This window comes from Poromitra crassiceps (assembly GCF_964638095.1).
Source record: "Poromitra crassiceps genome assembly, chromosome: 8".
Classification (NCBI taxonomy): Eukaryota; Metazoa; Chordata; class Actinopteri; order Beryciformes; family Melamphaidae; genus Poromitra; species Poromitra crassiceps.
In genome coordinates this window covers 19,231,925-19,257,871 of record NC_139629.1, presented here as the reverse complement: position 1 = coordinate 19,257,871, position 25,947 = coordinate 19,231,925, and the positions used below count along the sequence as shown (strand labels likewise).

The window sequence follows — 25,947 nt, the reverse complement described above, 5'->3', positions numbered from 1 at the left end:
CCCCCACCACCACCACCCCCCAACACGCACGCACGCACGCACACACACACACGCACACACACACACACACACACACACACACACACTTCCCGGACACTTCATCTCCATCATCCTGACTATCTCTATGGACGATCTGAACTGTAAACAGTCGGGCATGGTTGAGTGAGAGGTCAGGCCTTGTGTATAATGAAGCCAGAACCACTGTTAGGATAAACACTTCTCTCCTGTGGAGCAGCAAACTACTTAACTTGACTTCTCTCCTGTGGAGCAGCACACTACTTAACTTAACCTCTCTCCTGTGGAGCAGCACACTACTTAACTTAACCTCTCTCCTGTGGAGCAGCAAACTACTTAACTTAACTTCTCTCCTGTGGAGCAGCAAACTACTTAACTTAACTTCTCTCCTGTGGAGCAGCAAACTACTTAATGTAACTTATCTCCTGTGGAGCAGCAAACCACTTAACGTAACTTCTCTCCTGTGGAGCAGCAAACTACTTAACGTAACTTCTCTCCTGTGGAGCAGCAAACTACTCAAATTAACTTAACTTAACTTCTCTCCTGTGGAGCAGCAAACTACTTAACATCACTTCTCTCCTGTGGAGCAGCAAACTACTTCAGTGACTCCTTGCAAAGAGTTTCATATTAGCTCAGCTCAGCTATTTCTCCTTTACTCAGAAGCTCAGTAGCTAACCATGAATAATATCAGTGTCTTATGAGGCTTAGATTGAAACGTGATGCGTTTTTGAGATGATGTTTTGGTTGCAGCGTGAAAACATTGAGATGGTGGACAAAGGCTGCCTGTTTGAGCAGCGTGTGTAATAACAAATTAGATCACGGTCAGAGGGTTTGTTGTGTGGGTAGAGTACAGGACAACATATGCCAGGCCAAAGCTCCAACTCAAAACACACACACACACACACACACACACACACACACACACTCCCCCAGACACACACACACACACACACACACTCCCCCAGACAATTCACACACACACACACACACACACACACACACACACACACACACACACACACACACCCCCCCAGACAATGCACACACAGACTCCCACTTACGCTGTTTTGCCCTCCAGAGAAATCCCCTTAATCCTGTTGATTGTACGAAACCCTGCGAAGCTGTCCACTTAAAAGTTGTGTGTAACCACACAACAAAGGGCTGGTTCTCATTGATAACACAAGGAGGGCGACTTTAGAGGTGAATGGTCTTGTGTACGTGTGGCGTCAGTAAGTGGCACCGGCCCTACGCGTCAGACGGCTATAGCTAAAGCCAGGACAGGAGTCTGTCTCAGTCCGTCGATGCGTCACTTCTGTGCCTACGTGCTATAGAGACACTGCATGAAATAGGCCACGCCCATCATGGGGGAAAGCTCTCCATTCACTTCCATACACCAGCGTCATTTTCCTTGAATTAAACATAGCTAAAAGCTGTTGTGTGGTGGGCTGCGCAGACAACAAATGTAAAAAGAACTCTGCAATTAAAGTGTTTTTGTACTCCCGAGCAAAACAAGGAAGCCATTGAGAATTGGCGAGAAGAAAAATGTGGATCTAGCTGTCAAGGAAGTAAGTTGGAGTGTTCATCTTCCGTATATATGATCTTTGTGTGCAACACGTGACATAGGAGAACGCCAGGATTGGGGGGGGAGTTTTTGTTTCCCCCCGTTTTGGGCGTGGTTTCTGAATGATGACGCACTCCGCAGTGTCTCTATACTCTTGTATAGCATGTAGCCACTTACGCTCTGTTTTGCCCTCCAGAGAAATCCCCTTAATCCTGTTGATTGTACGAAACCCTGCGAAGCTGTCCACTTAAAAGTTGTGTGTAACCACACAACAAAGGGCTGGTTCTCATTGATAACACGAGGAGGGCGACTTTAGAGGTGAATGGTCTTGTGTACGTGTGGCATCTCGGTCCGTTGATACGTCACTTCGGTGCCTACGTGCTATACAAGACGGAAGAGAAACCAAACGTCTGTCGCCCCTTTCCAAGACATTTACGAAGATGTTTAGCTTGACCTTCACTTAGCCGTCGGCAGTGTTGGGGGTAACTCATTATAAAAGTAACATATTACATGCAATATATTACTTTTAGCAGTAACTCAGTAATATAACTTATTTCTTAAAGGATTTTCAGTAATATTATACCAGTTACTTTGTCAAGTAACTCAAGTTACAAATTGAGTTACGTTTTATTAAATCAAAGCACTTGTTTAAAAAAGACACAATCATGTCCTAATCAAACTTATTTGTTTTTATGCAAATAACCACTATAGATGACAATAACAAAGGAAAAGAATAACATTTAAAATTTTGGATTGTTTACACTGACTTCAAGGCGGTTGAAGTTATTTTTCGGGATGCTTCCGGGGCAGCGATGTCATTCTGCTGCTGCTGTAGTTTTGGTAAAAGTAATACAAAAGTAGTGTACTAAGTAACGAGTTACTCTACACAGAAAGTAATATTGTAAAGTAACTTATTACTTTCAAATGAAAGTAACTAGTAATATGTAGTATATTACATTTTGAAAGTAACTTGCCCAACACTGGCCGTCGGTAGACGTTGGCTCTACAGTAGAACAGCTCAAACTGTACTATTTTAAAAACAACTATTCTAAATAAAGCGTGTGGGGGCACTGGGTCAGGATTAAAAGGTCTCGTCACTGTTATGCCGTCTACCTGGCTGGCAGCACATAGCAGAGCGCTGCACAAATAGCCTGTGGTGACTTACAGCTTAATGTCCATGTTGTCTCATCACTTTGCCGTTCCACGACCACCTTTCAGCTCCCTAGGAATAGAGAACCTTTAGTGGTTACAACTGTCGCCCTTGTGTGCATAGGACTGGACCTCAGGGCTCGTGCTGAATATGGAGAATCCTGAGGTGGTATCTCAATATTTTTACATCTCTAGGTATCCACACCTAGAGAGAGAGAGAGAGAAGGATTAACATGGCATAGTGGAGAAAAAGATTTTTCAAATGAATCTATGTTCAATCTATGTTCAATTAATTAATTAATTAAATTATAATTTATTCCTAAAACCACAGTTGGATGGAGTAGTCAACTACAGTATGATGCACAGTGTCGACTAGTGGTTTTGATAGTCGACTAGTCTGTGAAACCCCTAGGAGATGGGGATATTGAGAGATGGATGTATGGATAGATAGATAGATGGATAGATAGATAGATAGATAGATAGATAGATAGATAGATAGATATTCGCAGGTTAGTTCTTCTGACAGTCTTGTCCACATGCCTGCATACCAATGAGCCATAAGTGCCTGGAGAACATCATTTCTCAGAAGGAAGTAAGTTTCCGGATTCTGGCTGACATTATACGCTCATGGACAAGTTCCTCATGATGAGGGCGTGTTATCTGCGTCTTTCCTCACAGCTCAAATTCCAGCACTATTCTCAGGGGTTAAAGTGTTCCGTCTCAACGGATTTCCGTCACGTGAATGATAGTATGTGTATACAGAAGTGTAAATGTGTTACCATGTAAATATACATCAATGTAAATATGGTAGGGCGTATATATGGATGTTTGTGTGGATGAATGTATGTAAGTATGGAAAGAGGAATTTCGATGCTGCTTAGCCAAGACAATGCCATTTTTTTTTTTTTTTTTTTTTTTTTTCTCTAGTTCGCTTCTTTCATTCTCTAAATATTTTCTTTTGCACTATAAAGGCTTTTTGAGATTGTGTTAAAAGGGTAGACATAATAAGCCCCGGCTTCAGTCTACACCTTTTGGTCCTGTTTGATCTATATGAAAATTCTTGTATTGATAATTGATTTCTGGAATAATATGACCAAATAAACTAATCAATTAAATTCAATTCAATTCAATTCAATAGTGAGGCTGTTTCTGAGCTCTCTGGAGATCATCCTAATAAAAGACCAAGTTGAGTGTCTGTGTTTGACTTGGACAAAAACGTGCAGATTCCTGTCTTGTCTGACAGATCTATTCTACACATATTTACTTATCCAAAACACCCAACACCTACTCCTTTCAATTTGCATCTTAACCGTATGTGTGTGTGTGTGTGTGTGTGTGTGTGTGTGTGTGTGTGTGCGCGCGCGCATTAATAGGTTTGCTTCCGTGAACCTCCGTGTTCCTGAATAGTTCTCGACTATGAGGATTGTTGTTGTTTTTTAAAAATCAGCAATAGGCAGGGCGATAGAGCCAACACCACACTTTATAATCTATAATCTGCATAGTTCAAAGAGGAGGTCCGCACATTGTCTCACAGCAGCATCTTAAATGGCAACCACTGTCTACTCTGCAGTAAAGGATGGCCTACACTTCACCAGAGATTTGACATATTCATCACATTATGTTCTTAAATCTCATTTACAGTGCAGGTGGGAAAATAGTGCTTTGTAACTGACTGTACACAGACCCAGGAAGCATCAAAAGTTGATAAACCCACGAGACGTGTATCCGTGACACTTTTAGTAAACGCCTATATAGAAGGCTACTCTGACAGCGCAGACCTCTGCCAAGGCCAGTCGCTTGTTTGTGAGTCTGAGTCTGATCCGGATTCTCTGCAAAATGTCGTGGCGTCTTCCTTGGCCCATGCTACACCCTTCCACCAAGTTTCGTGAAAATCGGCCCAGTGGTTTTATCCGTAATCCTGTTGACAAACGGACAAGCAAACGGCACCAAAAACAAAAACCTCCTTTGGGGGAGGTAATTAAGATGGTCCAATCTGTTAAGATAGACATGTGTGCAGTCAGTTAGGGTTAGGTACCTAGCTCAGATGCACACGATGTCCGCTAACAAACTCTCTCTTGCTTCTGTCCCCTCTCAGTTTCCCCGGCTGAAAGGATCAGGTTCATCCTGGGAGAGGAGGACGATGGCCCCCCTCCTCCCCAGCTCTTCACCGAGCTGGACGAGCTGCTGGCTGTGGACGGCCAGGAGATGGAGTGGAAAGAGACGGCCAGGTGAGCAGCCGAGCTCAGTGCCAACTAGTGCCCAGTACCACTCACTCCCATCACTCCCACGCTCCCACACTCTTTCTCCTGTCCTGGGCTACTTTATCTAGTGCTCACCACATGTGATGACGTCGGGGCATCTGGGTCGTGTCGAGGTAAAAGCACTCAGCTACCCACCGTGGCCGGAGACCCGGGTTCACTTCCCCCGGCAGCGGCACCTTCGGCTTGGCCAGACGTTCCTAACGGACACATTGGCCGTGTCGTCTGCGGGTGGGATAGCCGGTGGGGTGTGAGTCCTGGTCACTGCACTAGTGCGGCACTAGAGGAGGAGGAGGCAGTCTGCCCTCCCCTCGTCGGCCGGGGGCTCCTCCTGTTCGGGGGGGGGAGGGAAACTGGGGGGAATAGCGAGATCCTCCCAGGTGCTGCTGCGTCCTACCGGTGAAACCCCTCGCTGTCAGGTGAATAGTGGCACATGTATCGGAGGACGCATGTGCTAGTCTACGGCTCTCCCCAGATTGGCAGAGGGGGTGGAGCAACGACCAGGGCAGCAGGCGGAATTTGGCCAAGTACAATTGGGGAGAAAATGAGAGAAAAATCTGAAAAACTTGCCCAAAAAAAAACATGATAACGCCTTTTCCAGTCGGGTATCGCTCTCTAAGCAAGGGCATATTATTTGAGCTCAAATTTATGTTGAGTGGTAGCGAGTGAGCAGTGTTTATGTACTGTTAAGTGCTTCCTGCTTCAGTGCCCTTGTGCATTCGACGGAACACATCCCTTATGGATATAATTGTGTTTTGCGTGTGTAGGGAAATAGGCCGTCCTCTAGTGAACTCCCAGTCGGGCCTTATCTGATGGAGCCCTGTAGTACCTGCTATGTGAGACCGGGAAACGGCAGAAAAGTCCCACATGGTCAGAACAAGAGCAAACGCTGCCATGAGCTGCGGGAAAGGTTTCAATTTGCACATCGGATTGTGGATTCTTCTCCGTTTATGTCAAAATAATTGGTTATTATTGATCTCTATAAGGACTCCATATGGCTCATGGCTCATGTGTCCTGGAACAGGCTGAGTCATAGTGATACTATGATAGCCGGGCCTGTAATCAGATGGAGATACTTTTAGTGTTCCAAGTAAGGAGGGAATGTCCGCTCAGTCAGATAGGTATTCATTTCGCAATTTTGAGTAATAGCAATCTGGCGCATGGGCATGTATGACTGTCAATAGAACTGGTCCCCTTGTATTTATTGATGATGTCACTCCTGACAACAGCAGCAGGATGATTTCTGAAGTGTTTGGGGCAATATTATCTGCTCATATTCTGCCAAATGCTTCAGAACTCATTGGACGATTATGTTAGTTTGTCCAATTGCTTTTGGTCCCTTAAAATGTAATTTTGGGTCCTTAAAATGTAATGTAATTCCTACACTGTTCACCTGATTTGGATGTAAATACCCTCAAATTAACGCTGGAAGTCTGCAGTTAAAGCACATCGTGTTTGTTTCATTTCAAGTCCATTGTGGTGGTGTACAGAGGCAAACTGATGAAGACTGTGTCCAATGTCCAAAATATATATGGACCTAACTGTCGGTATCGTTTAAAGATCTCCAGAGTCACATAGGCACTAATAGTGATAAGCCTTCACTTGACCTCTTCTGCCTGTCTTGTGGGAAGGAAAAGGGGGGGTATTTCATGATAGGGAAGGTAAATGAAGCCAGGGCACCTCTGCTGGCCAGAGGGCCAGTCTCCATCATGTGGAGTGTAGCCAGGGCACCTCTGCTGGCCAGAGGGCCAGTCTCCATCATGTGGAGTGTAGCCAGGGCACCTCTGCTGGCCAGAGGGCCAGTCTCCAGCATGTGGAGTGTAGCCAGGGCACCTCTGCTGGCCAGAGGGCCAGTCTCCATCATGTGGAGCGTAGCCAGGGCACCTCTGCTGGCCAGAGGGCCAGTCTCCAGCATGTGGAGTGTAGCCAGGGCACCTCTGCTGGCCAGAGGGCCAGTCTCCATCATGTGGAGCGTAGCCAGGGCACCTCTGCTGGCCAGAGGGCCAGTCTCCATCATGCGGAGTGTAGCCAGGGCACCTCTGCTGGCCAGAGGGCCAGTCTCCATCATGCGGAGTGTAGCCAGGGCACCTCTGCTGGCCAGACGGCCAGTCTCCGTCATGCGGAGTGTAGCCAGGGCACCTCTGCTGGCCAGAGGGCCAGTCTCCGTCATGCGGAGTGTAGCCAGGGCACCTCTGCTGGCCAGAGGGCCAGTCTCCGTCATGTGGAGTGTAGCCAGGGCACCTCTGCTGGCCAGAGGGCCAGTCTCCGTCATGTGGAGTGTAGCCAGGGCACCTCTGCTGGCCAGAGGGCCAGTCTCCATCATGCGGAGTGTAGCCAGGGCACCTCTGCTGGCCAGAGGGCCAGTCTCCATCATGCGGAGTGTAGCCAGGGCACCTCTGCTGGCCAGAGGGCCAGTCTCCGTCATGCGGAGTGTAGCCAGGGCACCTCTGCTGGCCAGAGGGCCAGTCTCCGTCATGCGGAGTGTAGCCAGGGCACCTCTGCTGGCCAGAGGGCCAGTCTCCGTCATGTGGAGTGTAGCCAGGGCACCTCTGCTGGCCAGAGGGCCAGTCTCCGTCATGTGGAGTGTAGCCAGGGGGACACTCTATCCCCACAGGAAACCCCATCCCCAGGCTCAGGAGAATGCCTCTTTGTGGTGGTGACACGAGAGGCATTATTAAAAAGACAAACCTGGCCTGCAGTCTGGCCTTCAAGGTTTAGCTGTGTGTGCTGTTATCTTGAGGCAAATCTTGCCCTGGGTCTTTCCCTCAGGGCGTAGCTCTGTGTGGTCCGAACGTTACCGAGGCGAAACGCCTTTTCCACCCGCTGCACGTTCTCTCGAGTGGAGTGATTTATTGTATATTTCATTATTGTATATTATTTGCTGTGAACTGTGGCCAATTCATAACATGGTGGGGCTGTTTTGTAAAGAAAAGAGAACCCTCCTTGTCGCCTTTGGTTTGCAGCCCTTATTTGTTCGGCGAATTATACGAAAGCTGTGCATTTGTTTCTATTAATTCTGCAGTGACCTTTGCTATCAGTCACCTACCCGGAGAGGGAAAAAACGACGGTGCACCTATATTTCTCACACTTTTCTCTTGTTTTTTCAAGACTGAACAATATGAATATATTGAAAAAGCAGTTGATTATTTTTACACGACTGTACCGAGAATCTACACGTTTTGGGTGCGGCAAAGTTTTGTAGTTTTTGTTTCAGGTTTCTTGATTACAATGGTTGCTGACAATCCCGACACTAGCAGAACATCTCTAGCAACGCTCTCTATCTCTGCCCCCCTGTTTCCCCAGGTGGATCAAGTTTGAGGAGACGGTGGATGCGGGCGGGGAGCGCTGGAGTAAGCCTCACGTGGCCACACTGTCCTTACACAGCTTGATGGAACTCAAAACATGCATTGAGAAGGGCACCATCATGCTGGACCTAGAGGCCACCACACTGCCACAGGTCGTCGGTGAGTCGGAGCGGGTTTGTCTTCTCCTTTTTTGGTTCTTCAGAACAGAAAAAGAACAGCATAATTTCTTCTGCTATGTATCATAACCATCAGCCTTTCTTCTCTCCTGTTGTCTCGCTCACCAGAGGTGCTCACGGACAGCCAGATTGAGACTGGTCAGCTGAAGGCCGAGCTGAAGGAGAAGATCATGTACACGTTGCTGCGGAAGCATCGCCACCAGACCAAGAAGTCCAACCTGCGCTCCCTGGCAGACATTGGCAAGACGGTTTCCAGTGCAAGTAGGCTGTTTTCCAACCAGGAAAACGGTAATGCAGGTGCCAGTTTGGTGCAGCCTTTATTTATTTTTTTGCTTCAAATCTCCCATAACCCAATCACTTCTACCAATCCACCACGATTGACATTTAACATGTAGGGGTTCAAATTTGAAATGTCAAGGGCACCATATCAGTGCCAGTAAACTATACCTACAGTATGTAAACATTGTGTGTAGGTGATACTGCTGCATTTACCTGAATTGTGATAATGCAGAATGAGCCTGCATGTGTGTCCAGCATGTTTGAAGATATGTTATCACTTGTTTGTGTTATGTCCCACTATATATACACTATATATATCTCTATATTTTCTATGAAGTGGGCTCAATGTTCAGTTGTAACTCAAAGCCACATGAGATTGAGATGTAAGCTTTAGCACTTTTATTAAAACAAGACTGTGCTTCACCTAAATTGATAGCAATATTGTAGGAATGACTATAGAGACACTGCGGAGCGCGTTGTCATTCAGAGACCACACCCAAAAGGGAGGAAAACAAAAACTCCCCCCCAAATCCTGGCATTCTCCTATGTCACGTGTTGCACACAAAGATCATATATACGGAAGATGAACACTCAAACTTACTTCCTTGACAGCTAGATCCACATTTCTCTTCTCGCCAATTCTAGCTATGTTTAATTCAAGGAAAATGATGCTGGTGTATGGAAGTGAATGGAGAGCTTTGGCGTGTTCTATTTCATGCAGTGTCTCTACGGGTGCTTTCACAAAATATTTACACAATTAGATTTTTGATAAATAATCATCCGTATTCAGTAATGTGGAATGGATATAACAGTCTGGTAAGTTCAGAAAATTACATCACTTTACTGTAATGCAGCCTTTAAAACTCAGGAAAAGACAACACTTAGGCCATATCAGGGTATTATGGTATCCAAAATCTCAGACAATACCTAGTCTCGAGATGACCATATTGAATATTATATCGATATATTTCCCAGTCCTATTATATACAATATTCATTTATTTGTCTAAAAGGGCATTTATGATTTATGACCTAACTGAATGTCTTTGGGTAGCACTCTCACTGTTGGTGCTTCTCAGGCTGTGTCTGCATCCTATCACTAACTTCTCTTTCAAAATTCTTATCAGTTTTTCCCCTTCCTGTCTTTTCTCTCCTTTTCCTATCCTCCCTTATTTTCTTCCTCTGTGGTCGTACTGTGCTGCCTGTGGCTTTCCTGCATGCGGGGCGTTTGTAGCACGTCGCACAAGCATCTCCCACGAGCATCCTGTGCCTTGTTTAACCCCTCAAGACTTACCAGAGGAACCGTGTGACGAGGTCCCGAGGAGCTCCAGCACGGGATACCTCTGTAAGTCAGGTCACAGCACTCCTAGTGGAAGGAAGCACGAGTAATACTGTTGGGGTTTATTTTAGCATGGGATGCCACTGGTGACGAGGATAACTCGCATCACGTGTAGCGCAATATACAGCCTGCGGCCTGTTTTAAGAGGTATAAGCTAAAAGAAAGAATACCATTGAGCTGTCCTTAGTAAATACGTTTGAGGTGTGTGTGTTCAGCAGCACAAACTGATGGAAAGTGGTTGTTGCACTCATGTATGCTTTCACAGCAGCAAAGAGGCAAAAACATACATTCCTTTTCATCAGTTTATATTGTATGCCGCACAATGACAACTTTTGTGCATGAACTTCCAATATACCCTTACTAACTGAAGTATTTAAGCAGCCAGATAAAGCTTAAATGTCATAGATACTATTTTCTGACATTATCAATGACAATGAGAGATGGTGGATGGACCATATTTTATAGGGCTGCATCAAACTGGACATAGTCATGTAGGCCTGTTTTAAAACGGGCCTTTTGCATGCTGTACCCGAGAAGCCCACATAGCCTGTCTGTCACTATGGACTGTTGACACAGGAAGAGGTTGTCAGGTTAGCTCAGTGTCTGTATTCACCCACAGCTGTAGTAGCATGTTTCTGCTGACACAGAAGCAAGGGGGGCTAACTGCGCTATCTCCCCCCAGCTCTCGTCGGTCAGGGGTGCGTGAATAATGAGTGAACCATCTGGAACCATCAGTCCTACAGTTTAAGCCATGCCACATTTAGCCAAGTCCCGATGTTTCGGATTCTCTACATCTGCTTTCCTGAAATCTTGCTGGGCACCTTTCTTTTCTGGGACTTGTCTTCTTGTATCTATGGCAAACTATGACTCCCTCACGGCTGTTCCAGTTTGATCCTAACCTTCTCATACCTCTGCAGGTAGCCCAACCACTACCCCTCGAAACCTCACCTCCAATAGCCTGAGTGACTTCTCTGACAAGCCAGAGAAGGATCAGGTAATGTGTCTGCCCAGCTGGTTCATCTGTGTGAAAGTAATATATAATGTCAAAAATTACATCCATACAACTTCCGAATATATTTCTGTACTTTTATTAATGTAATGGCCTAATAATTACTGTACATTTGTAGCCCAAATCTTTTCTCACTTACCCTCCCCCCCCAAGCACCTCCTGGTGCCCCACTCCATGCATGCATGCATGCATGGATGATAGTGTTGGGATTTAGCAAAAATGCCCCCCAAGAAATATCAGAATGTCCCTAAAAACCGTGATCAAGGGGCAAAAATTGCCACCAAGATTTTGATAACTTTATTTTCCTTAAATTAATTTAATTTCCATCTCCATCTCTAACACACAATCAGCACACTCAGACGAAGAACACACTCACACACAAACAGTGCTGTCGCTCACTCTACACTTTAGCAAATGTATCCAATATTTTTTTTAAGTGCCCCCAACATTTTGTAAATGCCCCTACTTTTTTTAGACAGTGGGGGCAAAAGTTGCCCCCAAAATACTTTTCATATTTCCTACACTGCCATGCAGTTTATCTAGCTCTACTGTAGCTGCATTCATATCAGGCTGCAGTACTGCAGGAGCTTTATGTAAATGGTTTCTGTGGTTCCCTTCACAGATACTGTATCCTATGTAGGCTACAGAGTACAGATGAAAGATCATACAAGAGGTGCTGATTCCTCATCAGCCTGTTTCTTGTAATCGTAATAGAGACAGTCCGCATGTCTGGGAACGCCCACAAAATGTTAAACGGCTGGCACGCGAGTGGGGTAAAACCGCCGATATATCTCATGGGCTGACTCACCAAAAGACGGTGCTGCGGCTCTAAACTACATGTTTGGGGGTTCTAGAGCAGAACACAAGACGTCTGCTCAGATGTGCGTTTACTGCGGTGGTTAAATCCCCGATCGTGTCTGCCTGGGCTGGGCTATCGGCTAAATTCTAACTTTGCTGAATGGATAGAACGGGGGAATTTACCCCACCCTGACCCCGCCCCCAGCAAGGCTGAGCCAGCTAACCCAGCATCTATTGTGGGCGTTCCTAGAGCCTGTATGGGCATTCCCAGACATGCGGACTGTCTCTATTGTTAAAGTGAAACCCAAAGCAGCTAAACTGTAACCACTGCAATTACACAACAAGCAATTAGCGAATGAAAGTGGAGATTTGTCAAAACGGTCCGCCCTTTGACATGACACCAAGGCCTTAGTTAATTATCTCCCCACAACTGAGGTGGTTTTGTGTCTCCGCTTGTGTGTAGGCTGTCGTATATTAGGTGGTATGATGAACTGCAGTTCTAGTGAAGGGTAGCTACCAGTTTCATGTGATTATAGAAATAGTAAAACACTTAATCTGCATCAGTTTATGCCTTGTTATCACCTCATTTTAATTTTATTCCTCTGTTTATAATATATTTTAAGTGTCACAGTGTCATTGACCATAGAGCTTGCGACTGAGAGAAGGAGAGTTTATGTGTGCGATTCCTCTCATTCCTGCATCTGTATCTTATAACAGATCGTCCCGAGTGGAAAACGTTTATTTGCATACCACTTCCCCCAATGCTATTCGCTCCATGATTGCTTCTATTTTGTCCCGCCTCTCTCCGTTATAACAGCTGAAGAATAAGTTCATGAAGAAGTTGCCCCGCGATGCCGAGGCGTCCAATGTGCTGGTTGGAGAGGTGGACTTCCTGGAGACTCCCTTTGTGGCGTTTGTTCGTCTGCAGCACGCCGTCATGCTGGGGGCTCTGACCGAGGTCCCAGTGCCCACGAGGTGGAGACCGCCCACTGCTGACACAACCACGCCCACTGCTGACACAACCACGCCCACTGCTAACACAACCACGCCCACTGCTAACACAACCACGCCCACTGCTAACACAACCACCACGCGCACTGCTAACACAACCATGCCCACTGCTAACACAACCACGCCCACTGCTAGCACAACATAGTGAACATTCCCTAAAGTTTCTATTTCGTACCGTCATTTAGATTCCTGTTTGTCCTGCTGGGTCCCAAAGGCAAAGCAAAGTCCTATCATGAGATTGGAAGATCCATCGCCACGCTGATGTCGGATGAGGTACAGTTATTTCACACTGTTTAAACACTGGCTCTTGAGATTGTACTGAGAGATTGGCCTTGTTTACACGTGAAACAGCTGTATTTGTGTTAATGTGTTTATTTAAAGCCCCCCCCTCCAGTGTATTTTCTCATTTTTAAGAGATTTCATATGTTTCTGAGTCATGACCTGACAGTGCTGATTAGTTGCACTGTTCGCCTTTTTTTTTGTTTTTTGTTTTGGACAAATACTCGTGCTCAAGTTCAAAAAGCTAAGTTAGTTGCTACAACTATAAATGGAACTATAGTCATACGTAATGACAATTCGATGCTGACTGAGGATGAGCTGCGTTAGCTATGCCCGCTGGCTGCTGCTGTAACAACGTTTGTCGGGCTCAAAACGCCACTTGAGTAATAATAATTAATAATTGATTGGATTTATATAGCGCCTTTCTAGGCGGTCAAAGCGCTTCACATAATCAGGGGAGGGAGGGGGAGGGAACTCAACTCATCCACCACCGACGTGTGGCACCCACCTGGGTGATGCACGGCAGCCAGTTTGCGCCAGGGCACCGGGGTTACACCCCTACTCTTGCGAAGAGTGCCGATGGGATTTTTAATGACCACAGAGAGTCAGGACCTCGAGTGGCCAAAACACTATAGCTTGTTAACCATTTCAAGTCACGCTGATTCCAATGGAGTTTTGAAATCGCAGTTTTGAAATCCGTTGCGTGCTTGTTGAGATCAGTTAAATAGACAGAAGCCGCTAGTCCCAAAATAGCAGGTGTATGGGTCACAAAATAATGTTTGTTGGTTATACAAGTTCCAAAACGAGTTTGTCAAATTATAAAGCTATAGGAGCAATGTACAGTAGGACTAGCTCCCTCCTCAGTCCTCTAATGCAATCGATGTCCACCTGATAAGCCCATTGGACTTAGTGTTTGTGTAACGGAGATACTGGAATGGCCATCCTGAGATCTCTGTTGTAAGGCGATGGACAGTCTTCTAACGTGGGACACCTCCTGTAAGGACTTGGAGGATTTTAAGTTGCTGCCCCTACTGTACGTTTAGAGAAATGAAGGATACTGACCCATATCCTTCCCCTCGGTCTACAGGCTGTGATGCTACATTCGTTCTGCTCTTCTGTGTCTTCATCTGATCATTATGGACTCTATTTGGGTCTTCATAAAAATAAAAAAATTGCATAATCAAGAAAAGATATCTATTGATTTATTGGTTTATCTTCTGCTCCATAATATGCAAATATGATATTTCAGTGGGCATGGTGTCTGACACTCAGGTGTAGCAGTCAGTCGAGGGTTAATTGTCAGCTCATAATAAGGTTCAGTTGCACGCATCGATCTCGGAGCGGTGCCCAACGACACTTTCTTCCAAATCCAGGAGAACTAGGAGGTTGACATCTGTGTCGGTAACAACGAGCAGCAGTCTCAAGTTCTAGATGATTGTCTCTCTACAGAAAACCAGGTAATCAGGGGAAGCATCATGTCCTCTGCAGGCCAAATCTCTTAACTCTTCTCTGGATAGCGCAGCATTAATCATGGCAGCAGATGCTGGCCGGTCTCCTTGGCAGTGGGCAACTCATCGCCTGATTGCGAAGTCAATATCTCGAAGCTGAAGTTGCGTGGCAACAAAAATGTTTTGTTGTCACCCAACGAGGCAAATCCACATGTCAGATTTCGATGAATTTTATTTTTGAATGTATTTATTTTGTCATGAAATTTGCATATCATATCATACCAGACTGGACTATCGACCTTGGCAGAGGTCTGCGCTCTCAGAGGCCCTTCTAGTTTGTTTGTTTACTAATTTCTAATTATGGTTGTTTCCATCCCCCACAGTTACTCCCACTATTTTGTTTGTCTATTTGCTACCTATCTTGAGTTTCCGGGTTTTTCCTGACTCCTATCTTGAGTTTCTGGGTTTTTCCTGACTTCACCTCTGTGTTGTCAAGGTAAACAAACAACCCATAACTCCCCTACCTACCCCTGAGGGCACCTGGCCTGCAAATTCCCACAGGCCTCAGTCTCTCGTGTCTGTCAACACTGCAGGATAGGAAGCATTTGTTCCCCCCCAGGATTTCCTCCAGTGCAGTTAAACTTTAATCAAACCCTCAGTTCTGCTGGGAAAGTTGCCTCACAGGGGACGCTTTATCAGATGTTTGTGTGAAGTTTGACTCATCAGCTCTGGGGGGCCCAAAGCTGTGGCCCTGGGATTCACACAGATAGGGGCTCAGGACTTGCACACATGCTGAATGAGTTTACAAATGAATGGCATAGAAGTCCCAGGTCATTATGGTGGCGAGGTTGCTCTCCACGACTTGTGTTTTGATGACACGTTGCACTGCTTGTCCCAGTAATCAAAAGTGAATGGGCTGTGTTCTGCAATCAGTCAGTGCTGTGGCACATTTTCTGGTTTGACATTACACCCATGTGAGAAAAGTGTGTGAATAATTTAAAGACACGTCCCGTGATGAGTGATGGGTTGCTTAATAATAGAGTGTGTGTGTGTGTGTGTGTGTGTGTGTGTGTGTGTGTGTGTGTGTGTGTGTGTGTGTGTGTGTGGGCAGGTATTCCATGATATCGCCTACAAGGCTAAGGACAGGGAGGACCTGCTGGCCGGTATCGAAGAGTTCCTGGATGAGGTCATCGTCCTGCCCCCTGGGGAGTGGGACCCTGACATCAGGATAGAGCCACCCAAGTCTCTTCCCTCTTCTGACAAGAGGTACCCTCCGATCCAGATGATGCCTAGTTTGCCTAGGTCTAGTTTGCCTAGGTCTAGGAAATAAGTTCTTGTAAATCTATCAAAACCAAATATTAAAGGAACACGCCTCCAATTTTCACCCACCTTTGTATCAATACAAAATCAGTAGTGTATCCGAAAACTGTAATCAGTTTGGCAGGCGTTAATGTAGTTTGACAGTTATTGAGAGTTGATTTGAGTTATGGACCAGTGATGTCATTCATGCACAGATCACTGGTATACAACCTAACTCAAATCAACTCTCAATAACCTGTCAAACTAAATGAATGTCTGCAAAACTGATTACAGTTTTTAGATATGTGTGAGATCATGTGCAAAATAGATCGGCATTGTTTTTCGGTGAAGATCTCCTTTCAACGTTACTCCGAAAATCGAGATTGTCGTTCACATCACCTCTATTTCTTATGTTTAGTGCCAGTGATAATAAACTGTTGGCTTGTTCATTAGTGTACTTTTAGCTCTATCCTCTGTCACAGGTGTTTAGAAGATTATTCTTGTCGTTATTGTAGAAATAGCCTGTGATCCTTGCACAGCAAGAGAGACAAGAAGGTGTGGAACAATAGTTTATCTTTTCAAGCATTAATTTATATCTAGAGACACAGAGACATAATGGCCTACACATGAAATAAACAGGTTTACTATTATTGATTTATTATATATATATATATATATATATATATATATATATATATATATATATATATATATATATATATATATAATATTAAATATATTATATTTATAACTATTATTATTTTTCTGCAAACTGTGATGACCACATGACCATACATGAGTTTTGTGGTTGTTAGGCATGAGGTTGAATCTTATTCACAAAGCTACCAAATGAATATTAGTTCCCTGGTTATGCTACATGTTTTAATTCATTATTGGGTTGTAGGGACTGTGCTGTGTTATGGTACATGCTTTAATTCTGTGCTGGTTTTCTGTTCAAAGGAAGAACATGTACGCTGGAGTAGAAACGCCTCAGATGAACGGTGACACTCCACATGATGGGGGGCAGGGAGGAGGAGGAGGAGGGCACCATGTTGGAGAAGAGCTTCAGTACACAGGAAGGTAAGAAGGATTTATCTAATTGTTGTAGATGGAGCAAAGGTACAAATCGGCATAGTGACGACCCTCAGATGGTGGCCCTGAATATTTGCAGGGTGCCTTTTCTACCAGGCTTTTTGGAGGAGATGCTAATTCTGCTAATTGCTACTAACGTAATGCCTTGATGCGGTGTCATGCTGCTGAATCTCCTCGAAATAAACCGTTTGTATTTGGGACCAAGTTTGCGTGTGGGAAATGCCTTTCTGTAGTCCAACGTTGATGATTACACGCCATGTTATGAGATGCACTGACGATGCCTTACTAACTTTTGTGTCTTGAAGGTTTTGTGGAGGTCTTGTTCTGGACATCAAGCGGAAGCTGCCATTTTTTGCCAGTGACTTCTACGACGCGCTGCATATCCAGTCTCTGTCAACCATCTTGTTCATCTATTTGGGCACAGTCACCAATGCCATCACATTTGGTGGGTTGCTTGGAGATGCTACGGACAATATGCAGGTGAGACATACTCCTCTTTTTTTTTTTTTACGTTAGTTGGTATTTACTATGTCTGTAGGTACGTTAACAAATTTGATTGTAGGACTATATTCCAAGGCACATTCTAAAGTCCTTGGATCTGCTGTTTAAGAAGGTGTGGGAACCGTCCATGGTGACAGCTCATCTCAGCTGATTATCCATGTTAATTTAGAGCTCAGTATCTCTGGCTCACACGCTGCATCCATCTGCTGCTGACGGAACTGTGACAACCTGTAGGGGGCAGTAACACGGCTCCTATATGCTGAGTGCATATAAGGTTGTCCAGTAAGGGAGTGACAGAGGTAAACCCTTTGGCCTCTCCCGGCAATAGGGTTGTCAGAATTATCGATAGTATTGAAAAATATCCATACTGAAAATTTGAATCGGATAGAATACTCATTTGCAACAGGTATCGATAGCATCGAAGGTATCGATACTAAAAATTTGAAATGGATACAATACTCATTTGCAACAGTTTTGATACCATCAATGCTTTCTTTTAATGAAAAATCACAGATTTTTCCCTCCCTATCATTGGTGGGTATCTGTTGCTTCAACAAGCTAAATGTGTTCTGATGGCTAGAGCAGGGCTAATCTGCTGTCTGAATTCAAAGTTTGATCAGGCCTAGATTATGGAGAAGTGTGCGTCTGTCTGTCCGTCCATCTGTCTAACTTTATTTTTATGCTGATGTGTCATTGTGTCATCATCCCCCCCCCCCTTGCCGTCGTATCGAAAATGGTATCGAGTATCGATATTTTCCTGAGTATCGGTATCGAAGTAGAAATTCTAGTATCGTGACATCCCTACCTGGCAAACGGCTGCATCCTAGCAGACCTGCACGAGGAGGGCCAGCCCTGGGGATTTACCCGGGCCTTAAATAACCACAGATCCAGGCCCAGATTACTCGGCCACTGCAGCCGTGTCATGGCTGCCCTTCCCCCCAGCGTGGCTCCTCCGTCCTCCGTCAGCGTGCACAGAGGGAACCCCTGCACTCCTCTGACCTGTCTCACAAAGCTCCAGCTCCACACACCGCTCTCAGCAGCACGGCCTCTGAAGAATCCCACTTGTCGTCGTGTCGCCCCTGTAACACTAGGCCTGTAATACTAACACTAACCTGTAACCTGTAACACTAGGCCTGTAAAAGACACTCTGTATCAGAATCGGTGTTACTGGCCAAGTATGTACAAGGAATTAGACTCCGGTATACGTTGCTCTCAATGTACTTACACAGGAAAAAGAAAAGTTATGCGTACAAGCTAAAACAAACAAACAAGGATGGCGATCAAACGTGTATATATATACAAGTTAGCTGCTATTAAACAACTGACATGGCTGGAGCGTGAACAGGCCCGTCCTGATTGGCCAGACTGGCAGCTCTGTAATGTGTATAGGGGAAACAAGGCTTCTTGCTGAATTAGCACAATGATTGAGGTTGAGAAGCTCATGGAGAAAATGCAGTGAAATGTCCTGTATGTATTCAACTATGCTGTCTGTTGAGCCCGCCCCCATAGTTAGCTGTTGATTTAGCTCACCATAAGAATGTCAGGGCTCCCATGGGTCCTTGACAGTTTGAGAGAGAAAAATCAAGGCCTTGAAAAAAAAACATAATAGACATGGGTCATTGAAAGTGCTTGAATTTATATATTTTGTGCAAGAATAGAAATCTGAAGTATTTATTTATTTTATTTTATTTATTTAAATTATTATTTATTTGATATTTATATTTTCTAATAGGGAGAATGGCGCCTCTTATCATTCCCACTCTGCCCTGAACGCCTGTTTCCTGCACCATGTAAACTCTGAGGCTCCGTCCCAGAGCATGTCAAGTTGACTGGGTCCATTTCCTGCTGCAACTCCTTCAAATTAAAAGTTTTCTGATGACAAAATAACGGGACGCTTTTATTGTGAAATACGTGTAGGAAGGAAGTGAAACATGTTTATTGCTTGATTAGCAGTGCGAATACCAACTTGTTTGAATAATAGAAGTTGAAACGACAACATTTGGGGATATTTGGAGCTTCCCCCCCAGCGAATCAGTTATAAACACTGCAGAAAGGTTAAAGTAGAGAGTGCATGTAACCAGAAACAGTAAAATAAGGCTGATGAAGTGTAGCATTTATTAGCATCTGTATTTACCACTTGTGGAAGCAGAGGCCGCTGTTGCTACTGCTCGGCACAAAGTTCCACATTGGGGTTTTAACGTTAGGAGGCTACCTTCCGCTGTCAAGAAAGTGTGACGGTCACGTGCATCAGTGATTGAAGTCGAATGAGCAGGTTCAACGACTGCAAGATCTGTGACATGCACTGGTGAAAGTAGACCGGAATGGGGCGGTACATAGTACCGTTAAAAGATTCTGTGCCTGCCCTGAACCCAGTACCATAGAAGAGGGGACAGAGTGACATCATGCAGCTGTCTGTCAATCAAGACCCACAGAAGCCATCATGATCGCATTTCCAACAAGGAAACACATCTGCTGACGTTATGTCGTTAGGTCAACATAAACAATAGTAGTCTCTCTCATAAATTGCTTCTAAGTTGTTCCAGTGCAGTGTTTTAGACCGTGCTGTAACGCTATGTGACAGCTAGCCTGGAAGAAAGCAGCCAAAGATCTCACAAAACAGGGGCACAGAGCAGACAGACCTCTCACTCTGCCGCAGATTCCAAAACCAAAGATTGCGCAGCGGGAAGAGCTTTCACTCTGTCGGAGTTTCCCAAAGCTACAAATCACTCACTTTTTTTTAACTTAAACTAAAAACTTACTTAAACTGGTCAACTTAAATTTAAAGACAGCACAGTAACATCAATTCTGATCATAAATAAATAAATATGCAGATCGATCAATCGATCAGAGAACAATATGAAGCGATGAAGGTTGTGGTAAAAAAAAAAAAAAAAATCTCTCGTAACGGGACAAGCCCGTCTTTTATTGTCACACGAACACCACAACACATGCATGTGGCCACAACACACTCATGCTGACGGTGGCCGGTGAAAAGTGTCCTCTGCATTTAACCCATCCAGGCATGTCCTTTCCTCCGGGGGGGCAGGCCAGGAGCAGTGGTCGCTTTCTCGTACAGCGCCCGGGGACCAACTTCGGATGTTGTCGTCACTGGTTGGATGACGATGACGATCTGATCTTCTGCATGTTTTTAGTGGAGGGGGTTATATACGGAGGAACCCCCTGGGGGAGCACGGGGAGAACATGCAACCTCCACACAGAGAGAAAGGCCCTTACGACGAGATGCCCCACCTGGGCAGTAGGCACTGAAGATATGGGGGGAACACAACCACAGTGTCCCAGGCGAGAATCGAACTCAGGACCTTCTGACTGTGAGGCGACAGCTCTACCACTGAGCCACCGTGGTAGTATAGTATCTGCAAGAATTTCAATCCACTTTAAGTCCTTGAATTTGATGTTTAAGAAGGTATAGGAAGTGGGAATCCTGGAATGTGGTCTCTCCTCCCCTTATATTTCTAGGCATGACATCCTCCCTGAGCTGTATGTAAAGACTGCATGTGTGTTTTTGTGTGCTGTGTTTCAGGGAGTGTTGGAAAGTTTCCTGGGTACGGCGCTGACAGGAGCGGTGTTCTGTCTGCTGGCTGGACAGCCCTTGACCATCCTCAGCAGCACAGGCCCGGTGCTTGTCTTTGAAAGACTCCTCTTCAACTTCAGCAAGTGAGGAGATGCTGCTTTTCTTTTGTTTGTTTGTTTTTTGTTTTTGTTTTTTTGGGCGGGTTGTTCACACTCAGTTCACTTATTCTGAAGTAAAAAAAAATCAGATTTGTTTTGTTTTATTTTCAGAGTTGACTGTTTTAAAGATGATCTGTGTTATGTAATGGCCCATGCGTGACCGCACTCGGTTCCATAAAGCGATCCCACATCATGTTTAACTTCCCCCTGAGGACAACAGTATTTTGTTTTCTGGTCCATTTGTAGACCCTATAAATTAAACCAAAGTAAAAAACCTAAAAGGAAGACACACAGAATGGCTAAACGATGCATATTCTGTTTGCAGAAGGCCATTTTTAGGTTTGCGTATTTGTGCTGTATCTCTTTCACTGGACTAAATGCATTTGCAGTAACAGACTGTTCATGGTACAACTGCCAGATGATCGTTCATTTCCCATGTGTATTGCTGTCAACTTCCTGTCCTGCCTGACTGACTAGGGGACATGACCTTGGTCAGATCAGCTCCCCGCACATCCTTGTAGGAACCAGGATATGGAGACAGTGTAATAAATTGCATTAAGACATTGACTCCCATAGTAGCGTTCTATAAAGAGAAAACTGATTCAATTAGGCCTTGCATAAAACAAAAATCAACAAACTTATTTAACCATAATTTCCATCCACAATCTACATATTGTGCAATTGGGAAGCTCTTATTGTGCTGATTTTAAATATAATTTCAGAACGGCTGATTGGGATCAAAGCATAAAAGCAATCGGATTTAGATTAGCCTTTTGCCACTTGTTGAATTTTGCTTTCTGTCCCCTCCTCTGTGCTCCCGTCCTTTCCTCTTGTGTTATGGTACAGAGAGTCTTCTAGCGTTACCAAACACCAGGCTGGTTATGTTCCATGGTGAATAATTCACTCTCGTTTAATTTCACAGTGTGAATGAAGCCCGTCGAGGCTTCCATGTCCTCCCAATGTTTCCGTGTCCAGAGTCAACGGCTGCCGTCTCAATGACTCAGTGGCAGCTGCATATGTCACAGATGCATATTTCCTCCTTCTCATGCCTTCTCCATAACTCTGGTTATTATGAGCATTTGACCACTTTACTGCTCCTAAATCCACATTACATCTCCCTACTGGATGACTGTGTTCTTTGGAGAATAAACCATAGAATCAATGTATACGGACATACTCAAATAAACCATAGAATCAATGTATACGGACATACTCAAATAAACCATAGAATCAATATATACGGTATATGGACGTAGCCTCTGTGATGTCACCCATTGGTTTTGAAGCCTCGAGTTTGGTATTTTGACAGTCGCCATCTTTCTTTCTTTTTCTATCCAGTCAGAACCGCAGCGTCGCCTTGTTATTGGTTTGTGATCGGCGAGCTGCACGATCAGTGGACAGACAACCTGTTAATCATGCAACCAATGGCTGACAATGTCTTGTAATGGAGGCCCCTAGCATAAGAATTTCACACGTGCGTACTCGTACAACAGAGTGCCAATAAATATATTGAAACTTATTGTCTATTTGACTGTAAATGGGACCATACTTTACCAAATGAACATCATGCTGTGTTGGAGAAGGCTTGAAACTAGTAATTGAGACCATAAACTCAATAGGAAAGTGCTTAGTGAGATCATAAATCAAGTGAGAAGTAGGGTCATTTCCCCATTGACTTCTATACAATCGCAATTCTCTTTGCAGCCACAGGCTGTAGAAACGGGTGAGCTATATGAAAATCCCTGAAGGACGTTAAGCCGTTAAGCGCTCCCTCTCTGTGTGAACCCTTTCTGTTCCCCAGAGACAACCACTTTGACTACCTTGAGTTCCGCTTGTGGATCGGCCTCTGGTCGGCCGTGTTCTGTCTGCTGCTGGTGGCCACAGACGCCAGCTTCCTGGTGCAGTACTTCACACGCTTCACCGAGGAGGGCTTCTCCGCGCTCATCAGCTTCATCTTCATCTACGACGCCTTCAAGAAGATGCTGAAGCTGGCCCACTACAACCCCGTCAACTCTGACTACGACCCCAACCTGGTCACACAGTACGACTGCCAGTGCCTGCCCCCCTCGCGTGGTACGTGGCGCTCACACCTGGCGTTATTTCTCACCCAACGGGAAAAGATATTATAGGGATTATACCATGTCAGATATCCCCACTGTATTTTGTTCCATTCTTTGCCTAAGCACACCCTAATGCTGATTGTGTCGGGGCACCATCTGTATCTCCTTTCAATCAAAATGATGATAGCAAAACATGAAAGTTCAACACTCATATTTGGTTTTATCAAATTTGTCAGTGCTGTTAACCGTTGCATGTTAAACAAAGCTCAACATTCACTTTGGTCATGTTTACACTGGGGATACCAAATGATACTAGTATGTGTTGGCCGGTAGATACCACTGTTTACTTTCTCAACAACCCTATCAGTCTCTGTTTAGTGCTCAACTTGGCAGGATTGTGTTTGGGGCAAGACATGTTGACACAGAGTGTTAAGAACGAGAACAGTGTTCACATTTTAGTGATCATATCTTTCATTGTTTGCATTCACTAGGTAATTCAACTGAACTCTACAGCAATACTTCTGCCTGGATGAACAGTACTATGCTGGTAGGTTGTCCCCCTTTTTGTAACATTTTGAGACTTGTGGTTGCAAACACCAGTATCATTTATTTATCGTCTTTCAGTGGAATCATATCGTGACGATATGGAGATATTTTAATATCGTGACACACAAGATGAGTGAATTTTACTTAAAAACTCATACCTCATCGTATGGTAGGACTATTATTTGATTATTTGTGTTTTGTTTGACATCACTTCACACCTAACATTACCATTTGGTTCAATGAGATTAATGAATTTAATTTGATATTGTGTGTGTGTGTGTGTGTGTGTGTGTGTGTGTGTGTGTCTATGGGTGTGCGTGTGCGTGTGCGTGCGTGCGTGCGTGCGTGCATGCGTGCGTGTAGATAGATAGAGGAAAAATGCATGTGATGATCGTGATATTGATTTCAGCCCAGCCTTAACTACAACTTTCGAAACTGTTACTCAATAATGTACGCAACGATTGGTGAATTTACCACAAGGATCTGTTGACCGTAATGACAGAACTGTTGATTTCTATGTTGCAGAGACAATTGAGTCCCTGTGTAGCCCGCTGTCCTATGCAGTGACAGGAAGTTCTGTGTCCATGTCTACGCAGTGACAGGAAACTCTGTGTCCATCATGTTCTTGCAGCCGGTGAACGCCACCTGGGCCTCCCTGTCCAAGAAGCAGTGTGTGAAGTACGGAGGGCAGCTGCTCGGAGAGACCTGCGGCTTTGTGCCTGACATCACCCTGATGTCCTTCATCCTGTTCGCCGGCACCTACACCTGCTCCATGTGTCTGAAAAAGTTCAAGACCAGCCGCTTCTTCCCCACCACCGTGAGTGACCGCGGCCAATCGGCAATTTCCGCTCGGCTCTCAAATTCTGGCTCGACGCCAAGCGCCACACACACACACACACACGAGGCGGACAGCCAACGACATGAATGGGGAAGCAGTTAGCCGGTGTGTGGCAATTTGAGAACTTCGTGTAGACATGGTGGCATTCTCAGTTTAGTCGACGTAGCTCAGGTGTCAATGAGAGTTGGCTGGGAAGGTCAGATTTCACTCTGAACTCTGTTTGGGGAGAAGAGTGCGCCACCTGGTGGGTGAGCAGGCTTACAGCTCTGGCTCAGATCATGTAGCGTTGAGTCTCCTTTGCATGTTCTCATCCTTGTTTGGGTTTAGAGCTGGGTATTGGTTCAAATTTCAAGAATCGATTCGATTCCGATTCACAAGGTTGCGAATCGATTAATTTCGATTCGATTCGATTCGATTCGATTCGATTCCGATTCGATCAATTTTCAATATTGATTTGGTTAGTGATACCAAAACGTGGTTTTTGAGCTGTACCCTGAATTACATGACTGTCCAGTTATGTAACACAGGGGTTTCCAACCAGCCAAGTAGATACATGGGGAAAAAAAGTTGCAGACCTGTTGTCAATTTTAATGGTTTTAGTTACACATATATTTACTCACCACGTGGTGACAAAGGGTAAATAACAACCTTTTCATCTGTCAATAAAGACACTTTCACAATTATGCACAGTGATTTGATTTCAGCCTATATACTTTCTAAAAGTAGATATTAATAATGATCAAACATTTCCATTCATGTAGCCTACAGTATTTATGTTTTTGTTTCAACTACAAACATAATTAAACGTCAACTTGAAACTATGTTTCAACTACCACACACAGCACAATATTTTAGCCTGTTTAGTAAAAAAAAAAAAAAAAAAATTTTTTTTTTTTTTATTTTTTTTTAATAAAAAAAAAATCGATCTCTGGACATATGAATCGATAATCGAGGATTAACATGAAAATCGATTAAAAATCGGAGAATCGATTTTTTGAACCCAGCCCTATTTGGGTTGTTGTGAAGCTTCATATATACAGGTAGATATGAAGATACAAGTTAACCATATATACAGGTAGATATGAAGATACAAGTTAACCATATATACAGGTAGTAGATATGAAGATACAAGTTAACCATATATACAGGTAGATATGAAGATACAAGTTAACCATATACAGTATACAGGTAGATATGAAGATACAAGTTAACCATATATACAGGTAGTAGATATGAAGATACAAGTTAACCATATATACGGGTAGATATGAAGATACAAGTTAACCATATATACA

The 25,947-nt window shown here is 44.4% G+C and overlaps 1 protein-coding gene across 4 annotated transcripts in view; it reads left to right on the top strand.

Annotated features, from left to right (window-relative positions):
- LOC310781241 (electrogenic sodium bicarbonate cotransporter 1-like) overlaps window positions 1-25,947 on the top strand; it is a gene marked incomplete at its 3' end in the record, with an annotated part of 56,937 nt that overhangs the window by 20,147 nt on the left and 10,843 nt on the right. For 3 of the 4 annotated variants that reach the window (XM_083641806.1, XM_083641807.1, XM_083641809.1), the window contains exons 4-16: window positions 4,821-4,953; window positions 8,287-8,447; window positions 8,573-8,761; window positions 10,999-11,075; window positions 12,706-12,863; window positions 13,085-13,172; window positions 15,738-15,892; window positions 16,886-17,005; window positions 17,323-17,497; window positions 21,060-21,193; window positions 23,010-23,281; window positions 23,760-23,815; window positions 24,446-24,631. In XM_083641806.1, the coding sequence (XP_083497932.1) occupies window positions 4,821-4,953; window positions 8,287-8,447; window positions 8,573-8,761; window positions 10,999-11,075; window positions 12,706-12,863; window positions 13,085-13,172; window positions 15,738-15,892; window positions 16,886-17,005; window positions 17,323-17,497; window positions 21,060-21,193; window positions 23,010-23,281; window positions 23,760-23,815; window positions 24,446-24,631 (1,904 nt within the window). The remainder of the gene's footprint in view (window positions 1-4,820; window positions 4,954-8,286; window positions 8,448-8,572; window positions 8,762-10,998; window positions 11,076-12,705; window positions 12,864-13,084; window positions 13,173-15,737; window positions 15,893-16,885; window positions 17,006-17,322; window positions 17,498-21,059; window positions 21,194-23,009; window positions 23,282-23,759; window positions 23,816-24,445; window positions 24,632-25,947) is intronic. The other variant, XM_083641808.1, reaches the window with a different exon arrangement.